The sequence below is a fragment of the Lepidochelys olivacea genome, assembly GCF_965140295.1.
Source record: "Lepidochelys olivacea isolate rLepOli2 genome assembly, chromosome: 3".
Taxonomy (NCBI): domain Eukaryota; kingdom Metazoa; phylum Chordata; order Testudines; family Cheloniidae; genus Lepidochelys; species Lepidochelys olivacea.
Window position 1 is genome coordinate 30,243,346 of NC_140413.1, and position 25,626 is coordinate 30,268,971.

General features: G+C 43.4%; 1 protein-coding gene across 1 annotated transcript; it reads left to right on the forward strand.

The window, feature by feature from the left end:
- The first annotated feature begins 3,181 nt into the window (after positions 1-3,181).
- Positions 3,182-25,620, forward strand: PDIA6 (protein disulfide isomerase family A member 6). Its single transcript, XM_084623193.1, has 13 exons — positions 3,182-3,295; positions 9,526-9,667; positions 11,792-11,849; positions 12,508-12,634; positions 13,991-14,097; positions 15,299-15,435; positions 15,942-16,056; positions 17,294-17,434; positions 19,054-19,138; positions 19,229-19,301; positions 20,772-20,930; positions 23,929-24,025; positions 25,283-25,620. The coding sequence occupies exons 1-13, from the start codon at positions 3,262-3,264 to the stop codon at positions 25,349-25,351; spliced, it is 1,344 nt and encodes a 447-aa protein (XP_084479319.1). The 5' UTR covers positions 3,182-3,261; the 3' UTR covers positions 25,352-25,620.
- The last annotated feature ends 6 nt before the right edge of the window (positions 25,621-25,626 follow it).

Here is a 25,626-nt window from a genome sequence, read left to right on the forward strand (position 1 = left end):
CCCTGGCAATGACTTCCACAGATTGCCTGTGTGTTGTGTGAAGAAATACTTCCTTTTGTTTGTTTTAAACCTTCTGCCTATTAATTTCATTGGTGACCCCTGGTTCTTGTATTATATGAAGGATTAAATAACATTTCCTTAATCACTTTCTCCACACCAGTCAAGATTTTATAGACCTCTATCATACCCCTTAAGTCATCTCTTTTCCAAGCTGGAAAGTCCCAGTCTTATTAATCTCTCCTCACATGGAAGCTGTTCCATACCCCTAATCATTTTAGTTGTCCTTTTCTGTACCTTTTCCAATTCCAATGTATCTTTTTTGAGATGGGGCAACCAGAACTGCAGGCAATATTGAAGGTGTGGGTGTACCATGGATTTATATAGCGGCATTATGATATTTTCTGTCTTATTATCTATCCCTTTCCTAATGGTTCTTAACATTCTGTTAGCTTTTTTGACTGTTGCTGCACATTGAGCAGATATTTTCAGAGAACAATCCACAATGACTCTGAAATCTCTTTCTTGAGCAGTAACAGCTATTTTAGACTCCATCATTTATGTATGTATCGTTGAGATTATGTTTCCAACGTGCATTATTTTGCATTTATCAACCTTGAATTTCATCTGCCATTTTGTTGCGCAGTGACCCAATTTTGTGCAATCCCTTTGTAACTCTTCGCAGCCTGCTTTGGACTTAACTATCTTGAATAATTTTGTATCGTCTGCTAATTTTGCCATCTTACTGTTTACCCCTTTATCCAGATCATTTATGAATATGTTGAATAGTACTGGCCCCAATATAGACCTCGGGGGAACACCACTATTTATCTCTCTCCCGTCTGAAAACTGACCATTTATTCCTATCCTTTGTTTTCTGTCTTTTAACAGTTACTGATTCATGAGAAGACCTTCCTTCTTATCCCATGACTGCTTACTTTTCCAAAGTCAATTTAAATTCAATACATTTTTATGTATGTTTTTTGTTTTAGAAATCTAGAACTGTTATGTGTTTTGGCATAATTTGCATTATCCTTATGTTAAATTTGTATTATGCTAACAAAACATTTAATTTATTCATATCTGTTTTATGTGTTGCAAGTCCAAGTGAAAATGAAAAGACAAAAAACAATGCCACAATTTTTCCACTCAAAGGCCTCAAAAACCAGCCAAGATAAAGAACACATCAAGAACCAAGAATATACCTATATGTGATCTGAAGGTTAAAGTGGTATATACTATATCTGACCAGCCTAAAGCACAAATACAGCAACCTGCTGAAGAAACAGTGTCTCCAAAACCTAAAGGCGTTTCCAATGTTTGTCGGTCAAAGTTTTCCCATATATTGAAGTGACAAAAGATGGCTACCAGTGCACCTCTTGCATAAAAGCTTATGAAGAAGGAAAGCTTCCCAAAGCTACAACTGATGTGAAGGGGCTTGGTTTTCCAGACCAACTTGCAAAGTCAATACTGACAAACTATGTGAAAAGGCTACAAAACCCCAACCATCTGCACTGCATCGATATGCAGAAAGCCTTATAAGCCAGTCACTGTCAAAGCCAATATTAGAAGTACTTTATGAGGCTGTTAAGAATGCTGGAGACACAACACAGTTTATGCGAACATATGGCTGTCACATCATACTTTCTATTTAAGCAAGAGATACCACACACTACAAACTTGAGGCCAATGTTAAGGGCAGTGTCACTTGCTAATCCTGAAGTTGGACACTGGCTCTGAACAAGACTGGCAAATGTTCACTATCTTTCTGCAAGAAACTCAACTGACTGGTTAGAAGCATGCGGTGCAACAGTGAAAGACTCAGCAGTTGAAAAAGTGAAGCACTCTCTCACTACATTCAAAAAAATTGCATAAAGGGCTGATAAATGCACTGATACAAATGGATGTCAAGTATTACGTCATTGCATACATTATCTTGATGCCAGTGGTAGGCCAGTAGATTCATTTCTAGATGTTCAGGTTATAGAAGACACATTGGCTGCATCTGTGACAACCCATATCTTAGAAGAGTTAAATACTTGTAAATTGGACCCCAAACAGATGGCTGCTTGTGCATTTGATGGAGCTGCAAACTTCTCTGGAAGACATAGTGGAGTACAAGCTTTGCTCAGAGAAAAGTGTAACCCTAATCTCTCCTGTACACGCTGCAGAGGCCATCTACTCCAACTAGCGCTAGTATGAGCGCCAGACTCTTCAAAAGACATTTAAAAAGCTATAAATGTAATGTCTTCATTATACTCTTTTTTCAGCAAGAGAACAAAAAGACTGAACCTCTTGGAAAAAACAGAAGATACTCTGGGATTGAAGTTCAAATTAGTCCAACCTGAGAAAACCCGCTGGCTTTCTCATGGGTAATCCTTGGCTGTTGTCTTAAAATTACTGCAACCGTGACTCTCCTTGCTTGCAGCAGTCTCTCCCAGCCGGTCATTCACCTGTCACCCATGCCTCTGCCTGATCATATGAACGAACTAATGAGCATATCAGTTGAAGGAATGGAAGTACTGGACACACGAGAAGCCACTGAAGATGGACGCACTGTATTCAAAAGTTCGTTAACAGAGTTGTGCAAAATTGTAACTCGAAACCAAGAAGGATGTAGCTGTTGTGCTTCATAGCCAGCTTGTGGAGCTAAATTTAATATATTCAATGATTTTAAAACATGAGTTAAAATTAATGAAAAGGTCACGAAACGTTTTTCAATTTTTGCTATGGTGCCATGACTACAGCCCACCTTCTCCCTCCTGCTCTCGCCCCCGCCCCAGTTTCAGTTCCTGGGGGATACACGGGGCAGTGCCCCTCTAGCCAGCAGCGCGAGGCAGTTCAAGGGGGAGAGGAACAGGGCCCCTCCAAATTAGCAGCGGGGACCTGTTCACGCGGTGCACTGCCCGTGTCCCACCCGCCTGCCGGGGGAAGCTGCTGGACATGGAGGAGAACGGGGCGGGGAACCCCACGCGCCCCTCCAGGCTGCAACCACAGACCCAGCCACGATCGCGCCCGCCATAGGCTCAGCGGGGCCGCCGGGCTCCACCCTCCGAACGCTGTCGCTCCCAGCTGGGAATGACCCGGCCGCCATCTATTGGCTATGCAAATGAGAGAACGGCGGCAGCACCAATGAGCAGCGGCCACGGCTGGGAACTCGGGGCCGCGTGGGCAGGAGGGTGGGGGTGGTGGGGAGCGGATCTTAGGGGCCGGTTGCGGGGAGGTCGCGAGCCCGCCAGCGAGACACGGAGCAGCCCAGTCACTATGGGGATGTTCGGCGCGAGCGGCCTCTTGCTGGGTAGGCGCCCTGCGAGCGCGGGCTCCGGCGGGCGGGGGCCCGGGGGGAGGCCTGCGTGGGGCCGGCAGGCCGGGGTCAGGGCGCTCCCCTGGGAGCTGGTTGGGCGGTGACCCTGGCGGAGGCTCCATCGCTGGCCGAGCTCCGTGCTCTGAATGGAGCCGTGAGACCCTGGGCTCGGCACGAGCCCACCTTGCCCGGGGCCCTGCGGGCGCAGCGCGGCTGTCCCTGCCTCTCGGGCCGGGGGCCAGCGCTGCCGGGCCGGGGGGGCACTGTGGAGAGGGGGAGGCTCGCGGCCGAGTCAGGCCTCCCTGCTCGGTCGGTGGGCGGCTCCTGGAGATCCCACGCGGGAAGTGGGGGCCCTAGCGCTGCAGTGGGCTGTGTGTGTGTGCTGGGGCGGGGGGGCCTGAGTGACTGGGGCACAAGCTGAGGGGGGAGAAGTGTGTAACCAAAGCTAATGGGAAAAGAACATAGATTCGGGCTCAAGGAAGAAACCAACTAATGGGGAGATTTGTTAGGTTGCAGAATAATCTTTGAGGGGAAAACAGTGGGAGCCCTAAATAACGAAGAGTCCTTGTGGCACCTTAGCGACTAACAGATTTATTTGCCTAAATTTGTTAGTCTCTAAGGTGCCACAAGGACTCCTCGTTGTTTTTGCTGATGCAGACTAACAGGGCTACCCCCTCTGAAAATAGGAGCCCTGTTCCTGAAGACATTTTAAAATTAGGCCTGACAAATAGCAAGAAAGAATCCTGCGATTGCTCCTGGGGGAGTGGCCTACATGAGCCAGTGGTGAGCCTCTTCCATCCTTTCATAGAATATCAGGCTTGGAAGGGACCTCAGGAGGTCATCTAGTCCAACCCCCTGTTCAAAGCAGGACCAGTCCCCAATTTTTGGCCCAGATCCCTAAGTGGCCCCCTCAAGGATTGAACTCACATCCCTGGGTTTAGCAGGGCAATGCTCAAAAACCACTGAGCTATCCCTCCTCCCACCCCTCATTTATAAGAACCCAGTTCTGTTCTAATTTGGGCCAAGCTCCTGTTGAACAACTGTGGAAGTTCATGGGATTGTTGGACTCTGATTCTAAAAATTTTACTTCTCTGTGTATTTTCTAACCTTACCAAGGTATCCATCTATAGCAAACCTTATTCTTAGTTGAGCCACACTTTCCAATGGAGGTGTAGGAGACTATTCTCCATGCATGAAGAAGATCATTCCGGGAGATAAGGGTTCAAGTTGTGAGATGTAACATGATGCAAAGGCCAAATCATAGAATGCATGGTTATGCTACTGGATTCCTGAATTGTAAAAAGTGTTGAGTGCATAACTTTGAGGGGAGGCCAAAGCAGCAACTAGATCTATGAACAGATCACTGCAGTCTCACAGATCATTTTATTAGAAGCATCATGTTGTAATGGAATCATGTTGATAAGTTGTATCATTTAACATCTTAAAGAATTGCTTATAATTGCTAGCTCCAGAGCACACAAGAGCAGAGACTATCATCCTAAGTAACACACAGGTGAGGAATTAATGATAGGTAGGCTACTGAGTTCTAGTGACCACAATGTAAGTAAGTTTTAGCATGGAGGGATAAGCATTGTGAGCAAGTTTAGAAAGTGAGACTATTTTTTTAAAGGAGGATAATCAAAAATGAGAACTAAATTTCTCAGACTCAGCATGTATATCATAAGCGGCAAAATATATCGTAAGACTCAAAGCATGTATAATACCCCCCCTAACCAAAATAATAATTACAGGAAGGCAACCAGTATGGATAGTTAAATGGGAAGGTTCCAAATATGGATTCAGATGTGATCCTGGAAAATGGAAATCCATATTGAAACCAATAGGAATGTGCAGTTACTGTCAGGTGAAATGCAAGACGAATAAGAGGGAATGGCCAAAGAGACGCAACCAAATGCAACACAAATATATTGGAAGAGGAAATAAGTGCTGAGATGATGGCTCTCTTAAAATAGAAAGCAAAGCTGTCTACAATGTGCACTTTAACTGTTGCAAAATGATGAATCATTTGCAGTAGGAAATACAGTGGTAGAACACTTGAGATTACCTGTTTGTTTTTTGTAGAAAATACATACTGTGTATTTTTCCCTCTCTAATCCAGGCCTAATTAAATGAATTCTGTTTTACATCTCCAGTGAGTGTCTTGAGGCTTTATTTACATGGCTGCACATAGCTAGGATCCTGCACACCAGTGTGAGAAATCGATATTTTATCAGAAAGCATAGAATTTTGATGGGGGGAAAGAAGGAAGGGTAGAGACTAAATAAATACTTCTGTGGCCTTTTTTCCACCCCCATTACTCATCCTGGCCCTCCAACGCTTTTGTGAGTGTGTATCCCTTAAAACATTCACAGGTAGGGAGAAATGCTGAATAAACAGCACCATGCATGGCCAGGGTGGAGTGTCTTACCTGTCATGCATGTGCACCAGTTTATGAACTGCACAGTAATCAGACTTTTACAAAAATCCTTAGTAAGGGACACATGAAATAATCTGCTCTTAGGGGAAATTTCTTCCTTAGCCCTGTCAATGCGTGGCTTTTGTCATGACAGTGAAGGTTTCTATGTAACATTTATACTTCTATTCTGTCATAACTATGGATGGGCTTGTTTTCTGTATAATTCATTCAAATTGTAAAGCACATTTTGTTTTGACAGTGTTGGGGATCCTTTTACTTTGTATTATGCTCTTTGTTTTGAAAGCCCTATTCCAGGTTTGATTACTGTTTGTGCGAAAGTGAGTTTTAACCTTGAATTTTTGCTGAAGGCAAATTTCAAATTGCGTATGCGGTTGTAGAAGTTGCAAATCACACTTTTGGTTAGTGCGATGTCTTCCAGTCTGGGAACAGAAAATGACTTGGGGCAGATTTCATAGTGAACTGTTAACAATTTGGTGATTAACAAAAGCTTCTGATAAATTGGAAGATCTGTTTATGAAAAGGGGGAAAATGGCAGAAATTATTGAATAAAATTCATTGAGCTCTAGTTTTGACTTCATTCTGCCACAGATCTCTTAGGTGATATAGAGTTACTTCCTGAAAAAGTTTTGCTGTAATTCTACATACAGCGTACTCAGCTCTGAGGGGAAGTTTTCCTTTTCTCTTAAGAGCAGCTGTACCATGCAGCTAAGGCTCTCTTTCACTTTCTCAATGCCTTACCTTACCCTAAATGGCAGCTGTTACTGCAGGTCAGCTTGACATGCTGCAGGAGCAATTGTATGTGGGCTGCGTGTCACTCCTGAAGTACAGTGGTGTGAGTTGATCACCTGTGGTGAGGGTAGGAAGGGGATGAGGGGAAGAAAGACTCTCTAGAACAGGGATCTCAAACACGTGGGTTGCATGCGGCCCGCAGGGTTCTTTCGTGCGGCCTGCCAAGCTTCCTGTACACCCCCACCCTTCCCGTGCGTCCCGCCGCCCATCTGCCTACCCCGTGGCGCCGTGAGCCCCGTGCCACTCCCTGAAGCGGCTGGAACCATGTCCCTGTGGCCCCAGGGGGGCAGAGGGTTCTGTGCATTGTGCTCGCTTCCAGGCACCGCCCCCCTCAGCTCCCGTTGGCCGGGAACAGGGAACCACAGCCAATGGGAGCTTTGGGGGAGGTACCCGGAGGAGCTGCAAGAGCAGCACACGGAGCCCTGTGCCTCCGCCTCCCCCAGAGACGTGGTTCCGGCCGCTTCCTGGAGCAGAGCAGGGCCAGGGCAGGCAGGCAGGCAGCGAGCCTGCCCTGGCCCCAGTGCGCGCCACTGCCACCCCAGAGCCTGCACCCCGAACCCCTCCTGCACCCCAGCTCCCTGCCCTGAGCCCCCTGCTGCATCCCACTCCCCTCCTGCACCCCAACTCCCTGCCCTGAGCCCCCGCCACACCCCGCATCCCTCCTGCACCCCCTGGGGGTAGGGAGGGGGCGGAGTTAGGGTGGGGACTTCGGGGAAGGAGTTGGAATGGGGGCAGCAAGGGGGGATGTCAGTGATGCGGCCCTCGAGCCAATGCACTAGTCCTCATGTGGCCCTCGTGGTCATTTGAGTTTGAGACCCCTGCTCTAGAACATGAATAAACATACTTAAGTTGGTCCAGGATTACTTCAAAAGAAACTCCCAGATTTTAAGGCCAGAAGGGACCATTATAAGGCAGTGTGGAGATCACTGGAATGGGACTCAGGAGAACTGTGCTATATTTCCAGCACTGCCACTGATTTCCTGGGGTCGGAAAGGAATTTTCATCCAGGTCAGATTGGCAGAGATCCTGAGGGTCCTGGTGGGATTGCCTTCCTCTGTCGAGTGGGGCATGGGTCACTTGTTGGTCTGAAGTAGAGTAAAAGGCGTCTCTGTAACTTGAAGTCTGTAAATCAAGATTTGAGGATTTAAGTAACTCAACCAGAGGTTATGTGCCTATTACTGGAGTGGGTGGGTGAGGTTGTGTGGCCTGCTGTGTGCAGGAGGTCAGACTAGAAGATGATCACAATGGTTCCTTTTGGTCATAAGGTCTGAGTCTGGGCAAGTCTCTTCACCTCCATGGCTTAGTTTCCCCATCTGTAAAATGGGGATAATGATACTGACTTCCATTGTAAAGCACTTTGAGACCTACTGTTGGAAAGCACTGTGTAAGAGGTGGTATTATTACCTAGTCTGACCACCTTTATAACATGGGCCATAGAATTTCATAATCACTAAGGCAGATCTTCCAGAAAGGCAGCCAGTCTTCATCTAAAGACTTCAAAAGATGGAGAATCTACCATTTCCTTTGGTAGCTTGTTCCAATGGTTAATCACCCTCACTGTTAAATTCAAATTAGAAACACATCACACATTTTTATCTGCCTTTAACTTCCAGCCATTGGTTCTTGTTATGTTTTTCTCTTCTGTTGTGAAGAACCTTTTAGTACCTAGTATTTTCTCTCCACGAAGGTACTTAATATATTGTATTCAAGTCACCTCTTGATCTTTAGATAAGTTTAAACAGATTGAGTTCTTTAAGTCTCTCGCTCTTAAGCCATTTTTTCCAGCCCTTGAATAATTTTTATGGCTCTTTTCTGCACCGTCTCCAGTTCAAGAAAAAGAGTTGCTCAACTTTTCACCATGAAAAATCTTCTAGAGTTCAAAGAACCTTTTAGAGTAGGGATGTAAATAGCAGTTTAAAAAAAGGAACCGTGTAACCGATTAACATTTTAATTGGTTACACGGTTAAACGTTTCACCGGGGAACTGAGGGTGCGGGTGGTGCTGCAGTACCCTCACATTTTACGTGGGGCTCTGCTCCCAGGGATCCCGGCCCACGTGCCCAGGGACTCTGCCGCCGGCCTTCACCACCCGCCACCGCACCCGGGGACTCCGCTGTCGGCCCTGCGCCTGGGGCAGCAGTGGAGTCCTGGGCTCCAGTGGGCAACGGAGTTTAATCATTAACCGTTAACCAATACCAGTAAGTAAGACTGATGCTTATCGGTTAACCTTTTACATCCCTATTTTAGAGTGTTTGTTGTTGCAGGAGGTGTGACCCAAAGACTAACTTCTGGTTTGCCTCCCACCACTTGAGAAACAAAACAATACTGTAGGTGCTAGGACTCATCAGTAGCAAGGACAGAGGAGTTCCTTCCTTTCTTCCTACCCCTCCTGCTGCTGCTGTTTGGTACTAGTTCCAAATTGAACGTAGCAAGTCCTAGACTCCAAACCAGTGTAACTTGAAATAATTGAACTAAGACACATGTCCTGTTATCTTGGGGGGAAAAGATCTGAGAATTTTGGCCTATGCTGTCCTTGTATCATGTTGGGTAAGGGGTGTGGCCAGCCAACCCTCCATTTTTCCTGAGACCTGTGAGGACATCCTGCAGATCTCCAGGGTATGCACATGGAGGTCTAGCCTGTCTGTGCTGTTCCAGACCTTCAGGTAGTTGCTATGGCCTCCAAATGTGAGCCAAAAATCTTTGAGGAGGTTTGGAGAGGCAGCATAAATTCCATCAGGTTTGCTGGAAGATGGTGGTATAGAAAGCATCCATGGAGTCCTGGACACATGATCTTTGCATGGGAAGGCTTCTGCAGGATGGCAAGGAGAGAGAGATGGGTTGCTGCAATTTCCCTCCCTCTGGCAGATTTGGTGTTCCTGTCTCTTTCTCCCTACTGCTAAAAGAAAAAGGGGGTGAGAGGGGGGTCATTCAGCCATGAATCTAGTACAGCCGTTGATATTTTTGATGAGACTATAATTTGGGTTTTCTTTTTGTTCTAGGAGCTGTGAGCTGCACATTCTTCCTGGCAGCTAACAGCCTATATTCATCCAGTGATGATGTGATAGAGCTAACACCAACAAATTTCAACAAGGAAGTCATTCAGAGCGACAGTTTATGGCTGGTAGAATTTTACGCACCATGGTAAGGATTATAGCTAGTCAGAGAATCCTAGCACATGCTGTCCTGCCAGGAGTGCTTGTAAGAGGGTTGACTAATTTCTATAAACAAAGGACTTCCTGCTCACCCTTATATCTTCGAGGAATACGAAAGGTGACTTACTAGAAATCCTGGACCAACCATTCACTCTCTCACACAGATCTCACTTGGGTTTCAATGCATTTCAATAGCCTTGTGGCCAGCAAAATAAACCTGGGTTTATAGAACAGATTGGTGGAAAATAATTAGTCTGGATTGGTAAGAGGTGCATTAGATTCCAGCCTAGACGCTCAAATCTTTTTGCATTTATAACTTTCAATATTAACTTCAGTAAAGATAGAAAAATAATTAGAGCTGTCAATCACCATTAACTCAAGCGATTAACTCCAAACAAATTAACTCAATTAATTTTATCACAATCACAGTTTTAATCACACTACAATAATAGAATACTAATTGACATTTATTATGAATATTTTGGATGTTTTTCTACATTTTCAAATGTATTCATTTCAATTACAACACTGAATACAAAGTGTACAGTGCTCACTTTATATTTTTATTACGAATATTTGCACTGTAGAAAAGATAAATAAAAGAAATAGTATTTTTCAATTCACTTCATACAAGTACTATAGTTCATTCTCTTTACCGTGAAAAACAATGTAAAAATTAAAGTCTACAAGTCCACTCAGTCCTACTTTTTGTTCAGTCAATCACTAAGATAGACAAATTTGTTTACATTTATGGAAGATAATGCTGCCTACTTCTTATTTTACGATGACACCTGAACGTGAGAACAGGCATTCAACGCCAGCTACAATAGTGCCATATGCAAGATATTTATGTGCCAGTTGAGTGCAGTTATGTAAAAAAAAATTCTACATTTGTAAGTTGCACTTTCACGAAAGAGATTGCCCTACAGTACTTGTATAGATGAATTGGAAAATACTATTTCTTTTTTCTTATCTACAGTGAAAATATTTATAATAAAAATAATATAAAGTGAGTACTGTACACATTGTATTCTGTGTTATAATTGAAATCAATATATTTGAAAATGTAGAAAGCATCCCAAAATATTTAAATAAATGGTTTTCTGTTATTGTGTAACAGTGTGATTTAAAACTGCGATTAATCGCAATTCATTTTTTTTATTGTTTGGCAGCCCTAAAAATAATTGATTAGCAGTGTGTTCTAAATGAAGAGTTTCTCTGCGTCCAATCTTTCCCATCCTGACCTCGCCACGAAGGCATAAGGCTGAATTTGTGGTTATGATGCACGCACCTAGCTGCCCAACTTAGCCTGTATTACTATTCTAGGCAAAGCTTTGTGTCCCTCTTCTCCTCTATGAAATGTAATAGCATACTAACAAGGGTGAATCACTGTTGGGCTAACACATCCAGGTTCTAATCCATTATAACTAAAGATAACCTATCATAAAGTAACCAGCGAAAAAGGGAAAGTCTTCAGGGTTAGCCTGGGGCAAAGCATAATGGAAGTATAAGAAACAGGTAAGATCTCAGTGTATGCTCTTTGCAGAAGAAAATGTCTTTTACACACCAGAAACAGAAGAGTAGCTTACTGAAAACCACAGCTTACCAGAGCATGTGTATACTCTTACAGTTTTCTCTGACATGCCTCCTGTGCAGATCTGCTTAAACAAACTACTCAGTTATCATCCCTCAGTCAGGATTGCTTGGGTGTTCTGCTTCACTGGAATAACTTCCCTTGAGATTTCCCCTCTCCTTTCTTTAAGGCTTAACAGTACTAGGCAGTCCAAGTTCTTATCATATACAGTTCTCTTGCTAGGTTGGAGCTCACCATCTCCGTTTGAGGCTAGTTTTTAGATTATCGTTGTCAGCAGGGTAAGAATCCTTTGCAGTGTTTGCTCCTGGTGTCTGCAGTGACACGGTGATATCACAACTTGGTATTCTTCCCCCCCTCATGTGGCTAGAACTCCCAACTCCATTTCACAAAATGCAAATAGCAAATGATAGATTACATTCGTATGCTGGACTCTTGCAGAGTTCAAACTTCATTGATTTCTTAGGTATTTTGTGAAATGAAGTACTTACTTGAATGAAAATAAATTTATTTTTCCAAAAGGTGTGGTCACTGTCAACGACTAACTCCTGAATGGAAGAAAGCAGCGACAGCATTAAAAGTAAGTTTAAACTTTCCCACGCACATGCAGTGCTTTGGAGTTGGGGGAAATTGGCTTTTGTGAGCTCTCTTAGAAATTTACAACTAACTTTAGATCAGCCTTGTGAAATTCTACTAGCCCTGGACAAGTAAAATTCTTTAACAGGCAAAACGTCAGGTTTTTCTAAATAATCTGTCCAAGGGTTTTTGCTTTTTCTGGTAAACTTCCATGACTGCTTTGGAAGGCTGTTATAGAATCAAAAATCAATGGTTTATAATCCAGATTTCTGGTTGAGAAATATTTTTCTTTCTCTCTCTCTCTTTCTCCCCCCTCCCCCAAAAGCCTCTGAATGCCTTTAGATCCCAGAACTAGCACAGGTTGGGTGTGTGGAAATAGCTCTGTAAACTGCAACATACTAGCATTTGTTTCAGTATGGTAAATGTGACAATGCAGTGATCTGCTGAGCTTTGAATTTGCTGTTTAGTCTTTCTACTCACCTTTTTGTTTAATACAAAAAAACCATTAATTGATAACTTTGTGTCTCCCATTCCCAACTACTAGGCTGCCATGGCCCCAGACTTCCCCAGTACATTACTCACTGGTTCTTTCCACCTGACCATTATGGCTCCTGCTGTCAAATGCATTAAATTACAGTTGAAGCTTTTTAAAATTTAAATAGGGTGTTGTGAAAGTTGGTGCAGTTGATGCAGATAAGCATCAGTCCCTAGGTGGTCAGTACGGTGTTCGAGGATTTCCAACTATCAAGATATTTGGATCCAACAAGAACAAAGCAGAAGATTACCAGGGTAAGTGCTGTGTGGTACTCTTTCATGTGTGGTGTGTTTTCATGTCTCATGTGATATGATTGGCACGATAGATAAAAAGAATTGTGAAATTGCTTATTCCATGTCTGCTATCTATAATCAGTAAGGCTATGTTTTATTCAGTTATTTTTAGTAAAAGTCATGGACAGGTCACGGGCAGTAAACAAAAATTCACAACCTGTGACCTGTCCATGACTTGTACTGTATACCCCTGACTAAATCTTTGGGGGAGGACGGCCCGTGGATTGCGGGGGGCAGGGGCGTGCAGCCTGGGACCCCCGCTGTGAGGTGGGTTGGCGGAGCTGCCAGGCTCCCTGTCTGACTCCATGTCTCCCCGGAATTGGCAACATCCCCCTTCCTCAGCTCCTAGGCAGAGGTGTGGCCAGGCAGCTCTGTGATGCCTCCGCCCTGAGTGTCGGCTCCCATTGGCCGGGAACTGCGGCCAAAAGGAGCTGCGGGGGTGGTGTCTGCAGGTGGAGGCAGGGCACAGAGCTGCCTGACCACGCCTCTGCCTAGGAGCTGAAGGAGGGGGATGTCGCTGCTTACTGGGAGAGCGCCCCCCCCGAGGTAAGTGCCACCCAGAACCCGCACCCCCTCCTGTGCCCCAACCCTGAGTCCCTTCTCACACCCAAACTCCTGCTGCTGGAGTGGGGAGGAGACTGAGACTGCCCCAGGTGTGACTGGCTGGGGGGGCCACCCAAGCTGCTCAGGTGGCCTCTAGGCCAGCCGCACCAGCTGCTGCAGAAGTCACAGAGGTCTCGGAAAGTCACAAAATCCATGACCTCTGTGACAAACTCTCAGCCTTAATAATCAAGTATTTTCATGTAGATTGTGGTTATTTTAGGAAACAAACAGAAAAGAACTCTGCTGCTAGTAGTTGCAGTTGAGTAATTCATCTGATGTGATGGCATGGAAACATAATAGCAGATTCCCAGTTAAATCACGCTGCAGTGCTCAAGTTTGGAAGGTCCGAGGCATTGCAGTAAGATATTACTGATTTCTTGATGTGCATGCACTGCGGAGAGGATTTATTAGAGAGGGTATTTGTTTGCTGTCCTGGTGATGGTGACCTAATTCTTGTAGAGTATTGTGTTCAATATCAATATTGCCTTGCATGTAACTTCCTTGCTTTTTAGCATTTTTGAGGAAATACACTTGTGCAACCTTAGTGCCCAAGTTAGTTGAGTCCCACCATACATAAAATGTCAGTAAAGGCCAATCCTGTGCCCACTGAAGCCAACCGGAGCAGGATTGGGCCTTGAATCTAGGCTTGTAAAATAGGGTGCTAATATGATTTGACAGTTCAGCCCTTTATCTCTTTATTCTGCTGTGTCACAGGTGGCAGAACAAGTGAAGCTATTGTTGATGCTGCTTTAAGTACTCTTCGATCACTGGTGAAGGATCGTCTTAGCGGCAGAAGTGGAGGATATAGTTCTGGAAAGCAGGTAGTTCTGAGTGAATGGATAATGCATTATTTTTATTGATGAGGCTTCATGTCTTCTGCAGCAAATCAGAGCCTTGTGCTCCAAGATCTGTGTAGCACTTGAGGGTGCATGGGATCACTTTATGTGTTCATGCTGGAACGACACTTGCAAAGTGTGTGAAAGAACTTGGAGTATTGGTTAAGCTGATTGACAGAAGATTATCTCTTCGGGCTGTTTGGCAGCACATTCCAGAAAAGCCACAAGTCTCATTCTTAGGATATGTCCGCATGGCAACCAGAAAGCCTAGGGAGGGAAATGGGCTTCAGAGCCCAAGCTGCAGCACGAGCCTGAATGTCTATGCAGCTATTTTTAGTGCTGTAACTTGAGTCTGAGTCTGTCGACCCAGGCTCTGAGACTTACTGCTGTGGGTTTCTGCTTGCTGTGTAGACATACCCATAAGGTAAGATAAAGTGAATTACATGGTTTAGAAAACAGCCAGGTTGCATGTGACCCTGATGTGGTATACCAGCTGCAGCGGAACTCTTCATTGGCCAAAATGGTTTATATGGCATGTTTATCTCAGTCCACCAGTGAGCAGTCAGAATGTCTATCAGCCTTTTAGAGGTTCAGTAATTCAACTTGAAGGAAAAGTCATAGGGTAACACTGTCAAAAACGCTTGGTACCCAGCCCCCATTTTCAAAAAAGGCCATTGACTTTCAACAGGATTTGGGCTCCTGTGTGCCTAAGTCACTTCTACAAATATGATTTTTGCACCTAACTGATTTAGGAACCTCCTGAAAATTTTATACTTAACCTACCAAAGTGGATAAGAACTTTTTTAATGGTAATTTTTTTTAACCTGACTGTGTCCCTTTATATTCTGGCAGTGAGACTTCTTTCTAAAAGTGAACCAAAAGATCTTGAGCCACTAAGATCAGAGTTCTGGTCTTTCCAGAGACTATAGTGTTGCTTCCCATAGGTCTTTAGGAGTTTGCTGCAATCTGTATGCTCTGTGGGTGTTCTTAACATGGATAGCTCTAGCATGGGAAACTCAGATTGTCTGAACTTGGAAATTTCTGATAAACGTGTTTTAATTTAGCAAAGAAATGTCTAGGTACACACACATGGAAGTGATCACATCTGGAGCAGCTGTGGTGTGGTTATGTGAGGGAGCAATGGAAAAGTTCCCCCGGCTTAACAGGTTTTATTTTTGAACTACAGAATAGCCGAGAAAGTGGAGGCGGTGATAAAAAGGATGTGATTGAACTGACTGATGACAACTTTGATAAGAATGTTGTGAATAGTGATGACGTTTGGCTGGTAGAGTTTTATGCCCCATGGTGTGGACACTGCAAAAAGTAAGTGAAGCTGTTGGCAATCATTTTAAATGGGTACTTGCTTGTCATCTGCAGTTTATGTAAGCAGGCTTATTTCTTGAATTGGGACCCTGTCTCTCTTGTTTTATTGGATGTGAGTCTTGACAATGGTGCAAGTTACTCTTTAACTTGTCCACTCCAGAATTTACTAGGGAACCTGTGTTTCTTCCCTCCCCACCCCCATCAGCAGTTTTAGCATTTGTTGGACCCAGTCCTGCTTCATTTGAAATCATAGGCAAAATTCCCACTGCCACCAGTGGGAACAGGATCTGGCCCTTTGAAAGTTTCTTATGTTAGGAGAGTCTTCTAATCCCAGAATTCAAGATGTCCTGAGATATTCCATGTAGTCCTTGAGTCCTTTTCCAGAGCTGCTCCTACTCTGGAGAGAGTGCATTCCTTCAGGTATAAGCTGTGGGTTGTGGTTTCACTAACTTGCCTCTAAAATACCAGTTTTTACTGCTAGTAATTGGCATTATGTTGCTTTCCAGTCTGGAGCCAGAATGGGCAGCTGCTGCCACAGAAGTGAAAGAACAGACCAAGGGAAAAGTGAAACTGGCAGCCGTAGATGCTACAGTGAATCAGATGTTAGCCAGCCGATATGGGGTGAGTGTGCTCTGCAGGCTTGAAAATTCCCTCCCCTTGTTTGCAATCTCTCTAATAGGTCACGTTCCCTGGTAATACCTAAAGAACTCTTACCTCAGCACTTACTTTTAGTTCTTAGTACTAACAAATATTAGTATAAAAGGGACTTGAGCAATTCATGGGGAAATCAGTTGCTTTTCCCAAACGCTGAGAGAAGATGGAATAAATATGGATGTTTCCATTGAGAAAGTATCTTTGACTCCTGCAGTTTGCTTCCACGAGGTCTGGCATAACTGCACCCTATAGTAATTTACTAAGTGCCATCCTAAAATATATACCACCTCTCTGAGACTGGCAGTTTTTGTACATGGATCCAAGTGCAACTGGTATCTCCAGCGGAAAGAATTCCAAAGGTGTCATGTTAGCTATACAGATGTGATACCTCAGGCTCAGAACTTGGTGCTTCGTTGGCTCGCTCTCCCCCAGAAAGAAGTTTCTTGATTTTTAAAGGTATTTAGGCACCTAGTGGGGTTTTCAGAGGCACCTAGACACATAAAACTCATTGATTTCAATGGGTGTGAGGTGTCTAGTTGCTTTTGAAAACCACACTTGGCTCCTAAGGGCCTGATTTTTAAAAGTATTACGTGTCCTTCCATATCTCATTAATACTAAAATAGTTTAAGAAAGTAGAAAGAAAAAACATCACTGAGTAGCATGCGGGTGGAGGGTGAATTCAATCTCACTGTAATTCAACAGTCATTGATAATCAATTGGCAATCAGTGAAGGTACTAGAACAAACTTATTAAAAACGAGTTGTTTTTTAAGGTCCATGTGATGTAGAGGTGGCCACAGTTCTTAACAGGCCTCCCTCTCTTCCCTAATAAACTCAGGGGATCTTCACCTTCAGAGGCATGGAGGAGTAAGCTGGCCCTGCTGATATTTAAATCCATGGCTCTAGGGAGATCTGGTGTCAAAACTTGGACCCTTGATGCACCACAGATGCTGATAGTACAATAGCTAATAGTGTTTTTAACATGTAGTGACTAACCCAATTTTAAATTGTAGCATAGACAAGGAATAACTAACTTGCCTTTTAAAATGTTTAGGCTGAGGGTGTAGCCCTGCAATGTAGTGTGGAGATCCCCTGTCTTGATGCAAAACTCTCCCTCTTTATCTAGAGCACATCATGGTGGTATTCCATTGCAACCACTAACATTCTTGTTAATTTGAACTAATAACTTCTATATTTTATTGCAGATCCGTGGATTTCCCACAATCAAGATCTTTCAGAAAGGGGAAGACCCTGTTGATTATGATGGTGGAAGAACAAGATCTGATATAGTTGCTCGAGCTCTGGATCTTTTTTCTGAAAGTGCCCCACAACCTGAGCTGCTAGAGGTATCCCTGCTCTGCAAACCTAACTTCTCTGAGTGCTTTTCCATCCTGTCTCTTGGGCCCTGCAGTTATTTTTAAGGAAAAATAGTGATGGTAAAGAAAATGACCAAAGTGGTGCATGAGCAGAGCTTGTTTTGGATCAAAAGTACCCAAAGATCACATCTCGGTCCATGGTGTAGCTTTACATTTTTTACAGTGTATAGTACTGCTCATTAAAGAAGCTGGACTGATAGTCCTGAATGCTGAAGACCTTGATCCATGGAATAGATACCGTGAAGGTGGCAGCAGTATGAGCTATCTTGCCAATGTATCTAAATCCTCATTTGGAGAAAGGGGGTGAGATGAAAGTTCAGATTCCATTTCCACTAAAACCTTGGCTGCTTTGCTGAGACTCTGGTGGTGGCTTTGTCATGTGGATCACCTGTAAATGAAGGACTGGGTGGAAACCACACTCATGTCACTTAGTCTAACGGCCTACAGTTGGTAACTTCTAGATTTGATTGACGTGGGCTGGATTTGAACCACTGACTTAGAAGCAGAAATTGACTCCTGTTATATAGTGTGTGGTGCTGCCATTATTTTAACAAGGAGCTTCCACAAATCTCGTGCCTTAGCCTGAGATAAAATCTGTGCTGAGGTGAGGGACTGGCCAATTGAATAACTTTGCCATTTAAACAAAAACTCCCTTCTAACTGACATCAGAGAGGCTAATGACGCTACTGGGCAAACTTATACTAAGCTGCACTTTGTAGCAAAGTGTTTACGGTATGCATGGAGAATATTAACATTGCAGCACTGTCAACGGTTTATGTAATCTGACACACATGCAAATTTCACCAGGGTTGGGTGTCTGCACCGCTTCAGTGCAATTCTATCTATTTCACAGGAAATACTGTTGTTCAGAAGTAATAGTTATCTGGCCTGGTATCACACCTCTTCACCACCCCCCCCCCCCCCCCCCAAATCATGGTATCTTAGTGACTGACAGAATTATAAAATGCACGCACCCCTCTCACCCCCTGGAGATTGGCAGGGTTGGACTAGGCCTTTTTTTGTTGTTGACAAACCACAATATGTCTGTCTAATGATCCTCAAGACTAGAAGTCCCTCTTGGCTTGGGAAGATTTAGCAGCATGCCAAGTGTGGTTGGCTCCACCAGAGGCACTGAAATCACCCAACCTGTTCCCAGTTCAGTGAAATTTTTACCATGGCGATTCTGTCCGCTGCACTGCCCCCCTCCTCCCCACATGTTGCTGCTAACCACTTCACTAGCTTTTATAGTTAGCCTGCTGACAGGCTGTATAAAACTTTATTTCCTATCAGCTGAGTCTCCATTTGATCTCCCTTCACATCTGAATATGCAGCATCAACAGTATTGGTAGGAATATTCATAGGTTTGGGCATGGTGTTTCAGATGAGCATCCTGCTAGTGGACTAGAGGGAGGCTTCCAGTGTCTCTTCTGGCATGTTGCCGTGGGGAAAAGTAGGTTGTTTTTTTTTTCTCCCTCAAAGCAGTTGTCTTTTCAGGCAGGACTAAGTTTGAGGCTATGGCACCCATGACTGTTAATCACCTGAGTGCTGTGGTGTTTTATAATCTGTGGTTTCTTGTTTCATTCTCCCAGATTATTGATGAAAATATTGTGAAGAGTACCTGCGATGCCCACCAGCTCTGTGTCATTGCTGTGTTGCCTCATATTCTTGATACAGGTAGAATAAAAGGAAGCATTTTTCTTTATAATGTCACTTAAGGAAAAAGAACGACCTGCCTTAACTTGTCAAATTCTGTCTGGCAAACAGGAGCTGCAGGTAGAAATTCCTACTTGGAAGTCATGTTAAAAATGGCAGACAAATACAAAAAGAAAATGTGGGGGTAAGTGTCATTGCTGGCTTGGCCACTTCTTTTGAAAAGGGGTGTGTGTGAAGGACCTCAGATGTCCACGTTAGATTCGGAGAGGTAGTTACTCTGTGTTCTGGAAGATCCCGCGTCTTGTTTTTCTGTAGAAATACATAAATACCTTGCAGAGATGGGCAGAGCTTTGCATCTGACGGTGCTATTTTGCAGATAAGCTAAGAGCATGGTAAAACGGAAAGCCCTGTGAATAGGTCAGTGGATACCTCTGTCAAATTGACTATTTTTTAAATGGCGTCTGTTTAAAAAAACAGACAGAAAACCAACTGATTTAATCCTTTTTTCACCTTGTGTGCATTTTGACTACTTAAGGCTAATGTCAGCTAAACATTGAGATTAGATCAAACATACCTCCCAGGTCTGAATGTTGAAAGCAATATTTGAGCTGTAAAACATGTCTGGTTTCTTTGGAGCTTTACTTTGGTAGGCTGGTTTTTCTCTGTTGTTGTGTCTGATTATATTTCAGAAGTGCAGGCTCTGTTAATGTGTTGCCTCACATTCCCACTGTGGGCCAGCTGGCATTTTCTTTCTCCTTCTCTCCCCCTTCCTCCATGCTGGGTTGAGCCAGTGTGTCTTTCGTTTCCCACAAGCCAGGGAGAGGTCTGCTAAGGAGGGTGATGTTGCCTTAGGGCTACCTGTGGACTCCAGGTTGCTGGACATCACAGGAAGTGTTGGGGAGCATTCTGACATGGCAGCTGCTGGGAAAGAGGCCATGGGAAGGAGAGGGGGTGGCATGACAGACTTCAGGGGAGTGCTGAGACCTTTTGAACTCCTGACTGGTCTAATGCTTCACTTTCTGTGGAGGACTTGTTAAGAGCAAGAGAAACTGAATTAGCCAACTGGAGAGTGGAAACATCACACTCCCCTTCTCTGCTCAGCAATCTGCCTCAGGCATTACTCAAGGCTACAGTTTTTCTTGTTTAGGTATGTGACTTAGCCCACTGTAAGCCTTGCCTGCCTAGGTTAAAGCACAGCAATCTGTTGAAGTAGAGCAAGTCTGTAACTGTTCAACTGTGCTTAAGCATTTGTTCACTAACATGGTTCCTGTCTTGTAGGAGCATCTGTTTATAGCCACTTACTATAGTACAGACTTCAATGGCTGGGCCTCCTTTGGGACCTTGGGCTAGAAGTCATTGTTGAAGATTGAAAAGTTTTCTTCACATAGTCAGAGCATGATTCCACATCACGGCTAGATCTTACTGACTTGAATAGAAATGAGGGTCTCTGTGCAGTTTTCCGTGATGATACTGATCAAAAACTTTGGAATCTTCCTTAAACTTTATCAGTTTTATTCGGTGGGAATCTGTGCAGCCCTGTGAACAGTGCTACAAAGGACACGGATGTTTTTGCAAAAAGCAGACTTGCCAAAAACTGGTGTAAAAGCAATAATATAGTACTGTCTTCAAGGTTCTTTCTTTTTTCTTTTTTAAGGTGGCTGTGGACAGAGGCTGGAGCTCAGTCTGAGCTTGAAAATGCATTGGGAATTGGAGGATTTGGGTACCCAGCAATGGCAGCAGTCAATGCACGGAAGATGAAATTTGCCCTCCTGAAAGGATCTTTCAGTGAACAGGGGATTAATGAATTTCTCAGGTACAAACTTTTTTTTTTTTTTTAAGTAATTTAAACTGTTCATTTAACTAAGTCTCTGGATCTGTGGAGACAGAACACATTGTACAATGTACATTGGCATGCCAGTGTAAATTCATTCAGGAGTGTGGAGCTCTGGAAATAAGATTACAAGTTGCTGTGGATTTTTTGTTGTTAGTGGCTTTTTTTAACTAAAATATGGGGCTAAGGGGGAGTGTCAGAAAGCATAAGACCCTGATCCTGCAGAGGATTTGCAGGATCAGACCGAGCCCTTAAACTGTAAGTTGCCAAATACTCAAAGTAGTTAGTGTGGCAGTAGTGTGGGGGGACATGGTGCCTATCCCAACTGTTTGATTCTAATAGACTGAGATTGTGCTAATAATTGAAGTCCAATGCAGAATTTTCCTTTACCCAGTGTCTGAAGGTAGGTCTGCACCATCACCATTCTTCCTAAGTTTTAAAAATGCACTGTAAAGCAAAAACATTTCTGTGCTCCATGTCTCTTCCAGCCACCATCACTCTTTCCTCCCTCCACCAGATTGTGAGTGCACTAAGCATGGCATGTTCTAACCACCATTTCAGAAAAAGTTGTTTTTGCACCTGTGGCATCCTGGTTAACTGACTTCCCAGACAGTGACTTCACCAATACTAGATGTTCATTTTAATCCGGAGTACTTCATATCGTGATTATGCGCTCTGGGTAGCTTCAGTGAATCGGGAAGTACCTGATTTTACATGAACTTTACTAGTATGAGTCCATTGGTTGCGAGCAGCTCAGTTAAGGGATTTGTCTCTGATGGAAAACCCCACAACTGCCAACACCAGTGAGTTTGTAACCGTATTCTTTCAAACCAGTTGATGCACTGTGAACCCTAGCACTCTTCTGTGGTGACGGCACAGAACAGAATCTGCTGCATAACGTACATACTTACAAGGATGTAAAAAATCATTGTGGAGGCATCAACCTAAACCAGTGGTTCCCAAACTGGGGTTCATGAACCCGTGGGGGTTCACGAAATGTTACAGGGCGTTCTTGGGGAAAATTCCCTAATGGCAGACAGAGCTGCCCTTATGGACCTCTGGCAGCACGGGGCCATCAGCCCGGAGCCCCGGGGACTTCCAAGAGCTCTGCAGATCATAGCAAGCATATCTATCACACTGAGGAGACTGAAACTTCAAGACTCTACAAGAAATGGAAAGGGAGTGGATTTTTTTTTTTCTGTTTTTAAAATTAAATGACTACTAGTGTTGTTTTTAAAATGATTATGAAGAACAAGCTTAAGCTTTGTTTTAACGAGCGTTGGTTGCCTGGGCTGCTCAAGACCTGAATGCTTGTGCAGGAGGAACTCCTTTGAGTTGGCTTCTTAAATCCCTTCATGCTGTCTCACATCTGATACTCCTGGATGAAACATAGGAGCCTTGTCTTATAACAGGCTTAATCAAAGTGACACAAGGTACGAAAGTGAGGTCTTGGAAGAGTGTTGGTGTTTTCATAATGTAATGATAAATAATAAATAGTGTGTAATAAGCACGTCATAAAAACAAACTTTATATTTCCAAGATCGCTGCTTTTATAATTTATGCTCAGGTAAGGGAGAAAATCCCTGGAAATATTCATTTTTAGGACGGGGTTCACAAGACTGGGCATTTTAGTGAAAGGGATTCACGGGTTGTTAAAGTTTGGGAACCACTGACCTAAACCAATGTTTATTAGACTGATTTAGTGGGTTTTCCATTTAGTTTTGGGTTGAAATCTACCAGAATCTTTTTTTCCTTTAAGCAGAAAGATGTAAGTTTAACCCATGAAATTTAAGGTCTATTAAATACAAAAGTAATAGCCTCACAAAGCATACCAGAAAGTGTCCATATGCTGGTGGTCAGCACGGCTATGACAACTGTCTGTCATTTCTCAAACTTAGTAAGTTCTTGTATGTTTTAAAACAACTTTAGTGAGACCTCAACAGGTGCTGTGAATAGTGATGCCAGAGGACAGTCTTCCTAGGGCAAATATCCCACAGTAACCACCATATTGATGGGCTGTATAATTAAAGGTTCATGTTACCTTACCAAAGAGAAGGACTTGCAAAGTAGAAGATGACATTAACACTTCAGCTCTGGTGTGCTGTGTCTAAGGGAAGTAGTACAGTCACAGCAGCTCTAGTTAGCTCTCTTAGTGCACGCTGAGCAGGATGCTAAACTTACGACTTTATGTAATGTGATAGGAAGCCTGTAAACTGTTCAGCTGAAATCAGGAAAACTAAGCCTCCGAAGAGGAGAGGAGCAGGAAAACGTAGACTTTAATGAGATAATGAAGGACAACCTCAGAATAAGTGTGAATTTACCACTGGAAAAAAAAAATACTGAAAGGAATAATGCTTGCTGTTCATAAAGGTCACTCTCTTTCTACAAACTGAATTAGCAGAGCAGGTTGAGATGAATGCAGAAGCTGTTCACCCTGTGAATCACTCTGTAACTGATAAAGATTTAGGCTTCTGACTTGAAGGAGATGAACTTCTGCAGTTGGCAACTAAGAAACGTTACTGCCCATCTTAAAATAAAAACGTCGTTGCCAGAACGTGTAAACCAACCAATAATTTTGGGCTTGTCTCATCTTTACTGTGAGGGGCACAACTAGGTTAATCCATTATAAAAAGGTGCTCAGAAGCTGACCAGTCATGGCAATAAATTGTTTTTAAAACCAACCTCCCCTGTTTATGGGTTGAATGCTTTGAAGTTTGTTGGTGTTTACCTTGGGATCTCCCTAAAAATTCTTCTTGTCACCTTCAAAGTTTTTACTGTTCTCTAATGATCTATGAACCTCAAATTAGGGCTATTTGATGTGGTGGAATTGGGATCCATTCAAGCTAAACATCCAGTAGCACACCTAATTCCCTATTAAATGTATACAAAGTAATACAGTGTGTTTGAGGTGGATGAGATTGGAAACTTCTTAAATGTGTTTGGTTTTTTTTTCCCCTTCCCCTCCCGCCCTCTCTCCCAGGGAGCTCTCCTTCGGTCGTGGATCAACTGCACCAGTAGGTGGTGGGGGTTTCCCTAAAATTAACACAGTAGAGCCGTGGGATGGCAAAGATGGTGAGGTAAGAGGCACCTCGCCGCTGGGTGCATGAACACCTTGTTAGGTTATAAAGAAATACTGGACATAGGAACTGAACCAGGGTGGACATGCTTTCTCAAAATACCTATTCCAAGAGTAAGTGAAACACTTGTAGTTTCCCTCACAAAGTATTCAGACTGCTGCTTTTTAAGCTTACCTCCATAGCCACTTGGTAATAAAGAATAGCTAGGTAATATTGTAATGCTCATTCTCTAAACTAAACCTCTGTTGAATCTCCTAGTTACAGAGACAACAGGATTTAAACAGTAGGAAACCTAACCAGGCCTACCAGATAGCTAGTTACCTGAAGTCATGGACAGTTATACTCTGCCTTGTTAATGTCTTATGTTCTAGTCAATAGTATTAAATTACAAACTGTTGAGGATGAAACGCAGTTTATTGCCAACATCTGGTTATGAGGGAACCTTAGTGTGTGAACTAAAGGGGTGACTACACTATAGCACCTGAAACTTAGATGGGTGTTGACTTTGTAGTATAGTGACTTGAAACTCAGAAGTTTCACTTGCATGGGACGCAGCTATACAGTTTTCATTGATAATGAAGTCATGATAATTGAGGCATGCAGTAAATCCTTGATTATATAGGGTTCAGTGGCAAAAGGTGGTGGTGGTGGTGGTGGTTGTTGTTGTTGTTGTTAAAAAGGCGGGGAGGAGCCAAAGAATCAGTGGTGTGGCTTTGTTTTAATAAGAACTTGGCAACGTCGTACAAGTTACAACTTTCTGGATAGCGTGTTGTAAATAAATTCCCTGGTAGAAAACACTCCCAGCAACATGTATTGTACTGGTCCCAAGCTCAGTTAAGTGGCCACTGGGCCTGTGTTGAAATGCACTAAGGGTCTTTTAGTCATGTGAGCTTCAGCTTTTTCCACTGAAGTGCCATTTAGCTCTGTCTCAAAGTAGCAGCCGTGTTAGTCTGTATTCGCAAAAAGAAAAGGAGTACTTGTGGCACCTTAGAGACTAACACATTTATTTGAGCGTAAGCTTTCGTGAGCATCCGATGAAGTGAGCTGTAGCTCACAAAAGCTTACGCTCAAATAAATGTGTTAGTCTCTAAGGTGCCACAAGTACTCCTTTTCTTTTAGCTCAGTCTGTACATCCAGACTTAGTCTTATTTTGGATGACACCTCTGTCATCCTCAGCAGGGCATTGATTTTTCAAGTCACATATTAGAACAGCGTTACAAGCACTGGTGTTCAAAAACTCTGCTTGTGGTTCCACAGCTTCCAGTTGAAGATGACATTGATCTGAGTGATGTGGATCTCGAAGACTGGGATAAAGACGAATTGTGAGATCTTCAGGAAGTTTCTTTTCTTGGGAGAGTTTGTGCAGCAGTTTGGAACGTTGTTCAAAATCAAATGGATATTCCAGTGGCCTTTTTACAGAGAAGTAGCACTTGGCCAGCTCTCTGGAACACTGCGACAGTGAACTGTATGCCTCTCAAGAAAACATTGCAAAAATTCTATGAATTGTTGTAACCAGTAAATTTGATTGTATTCTGTGTAACAAATATTTTGAGGACAACATTGATCTTTGATTACATCTTGGTTTTTACTTTGTCCATAGC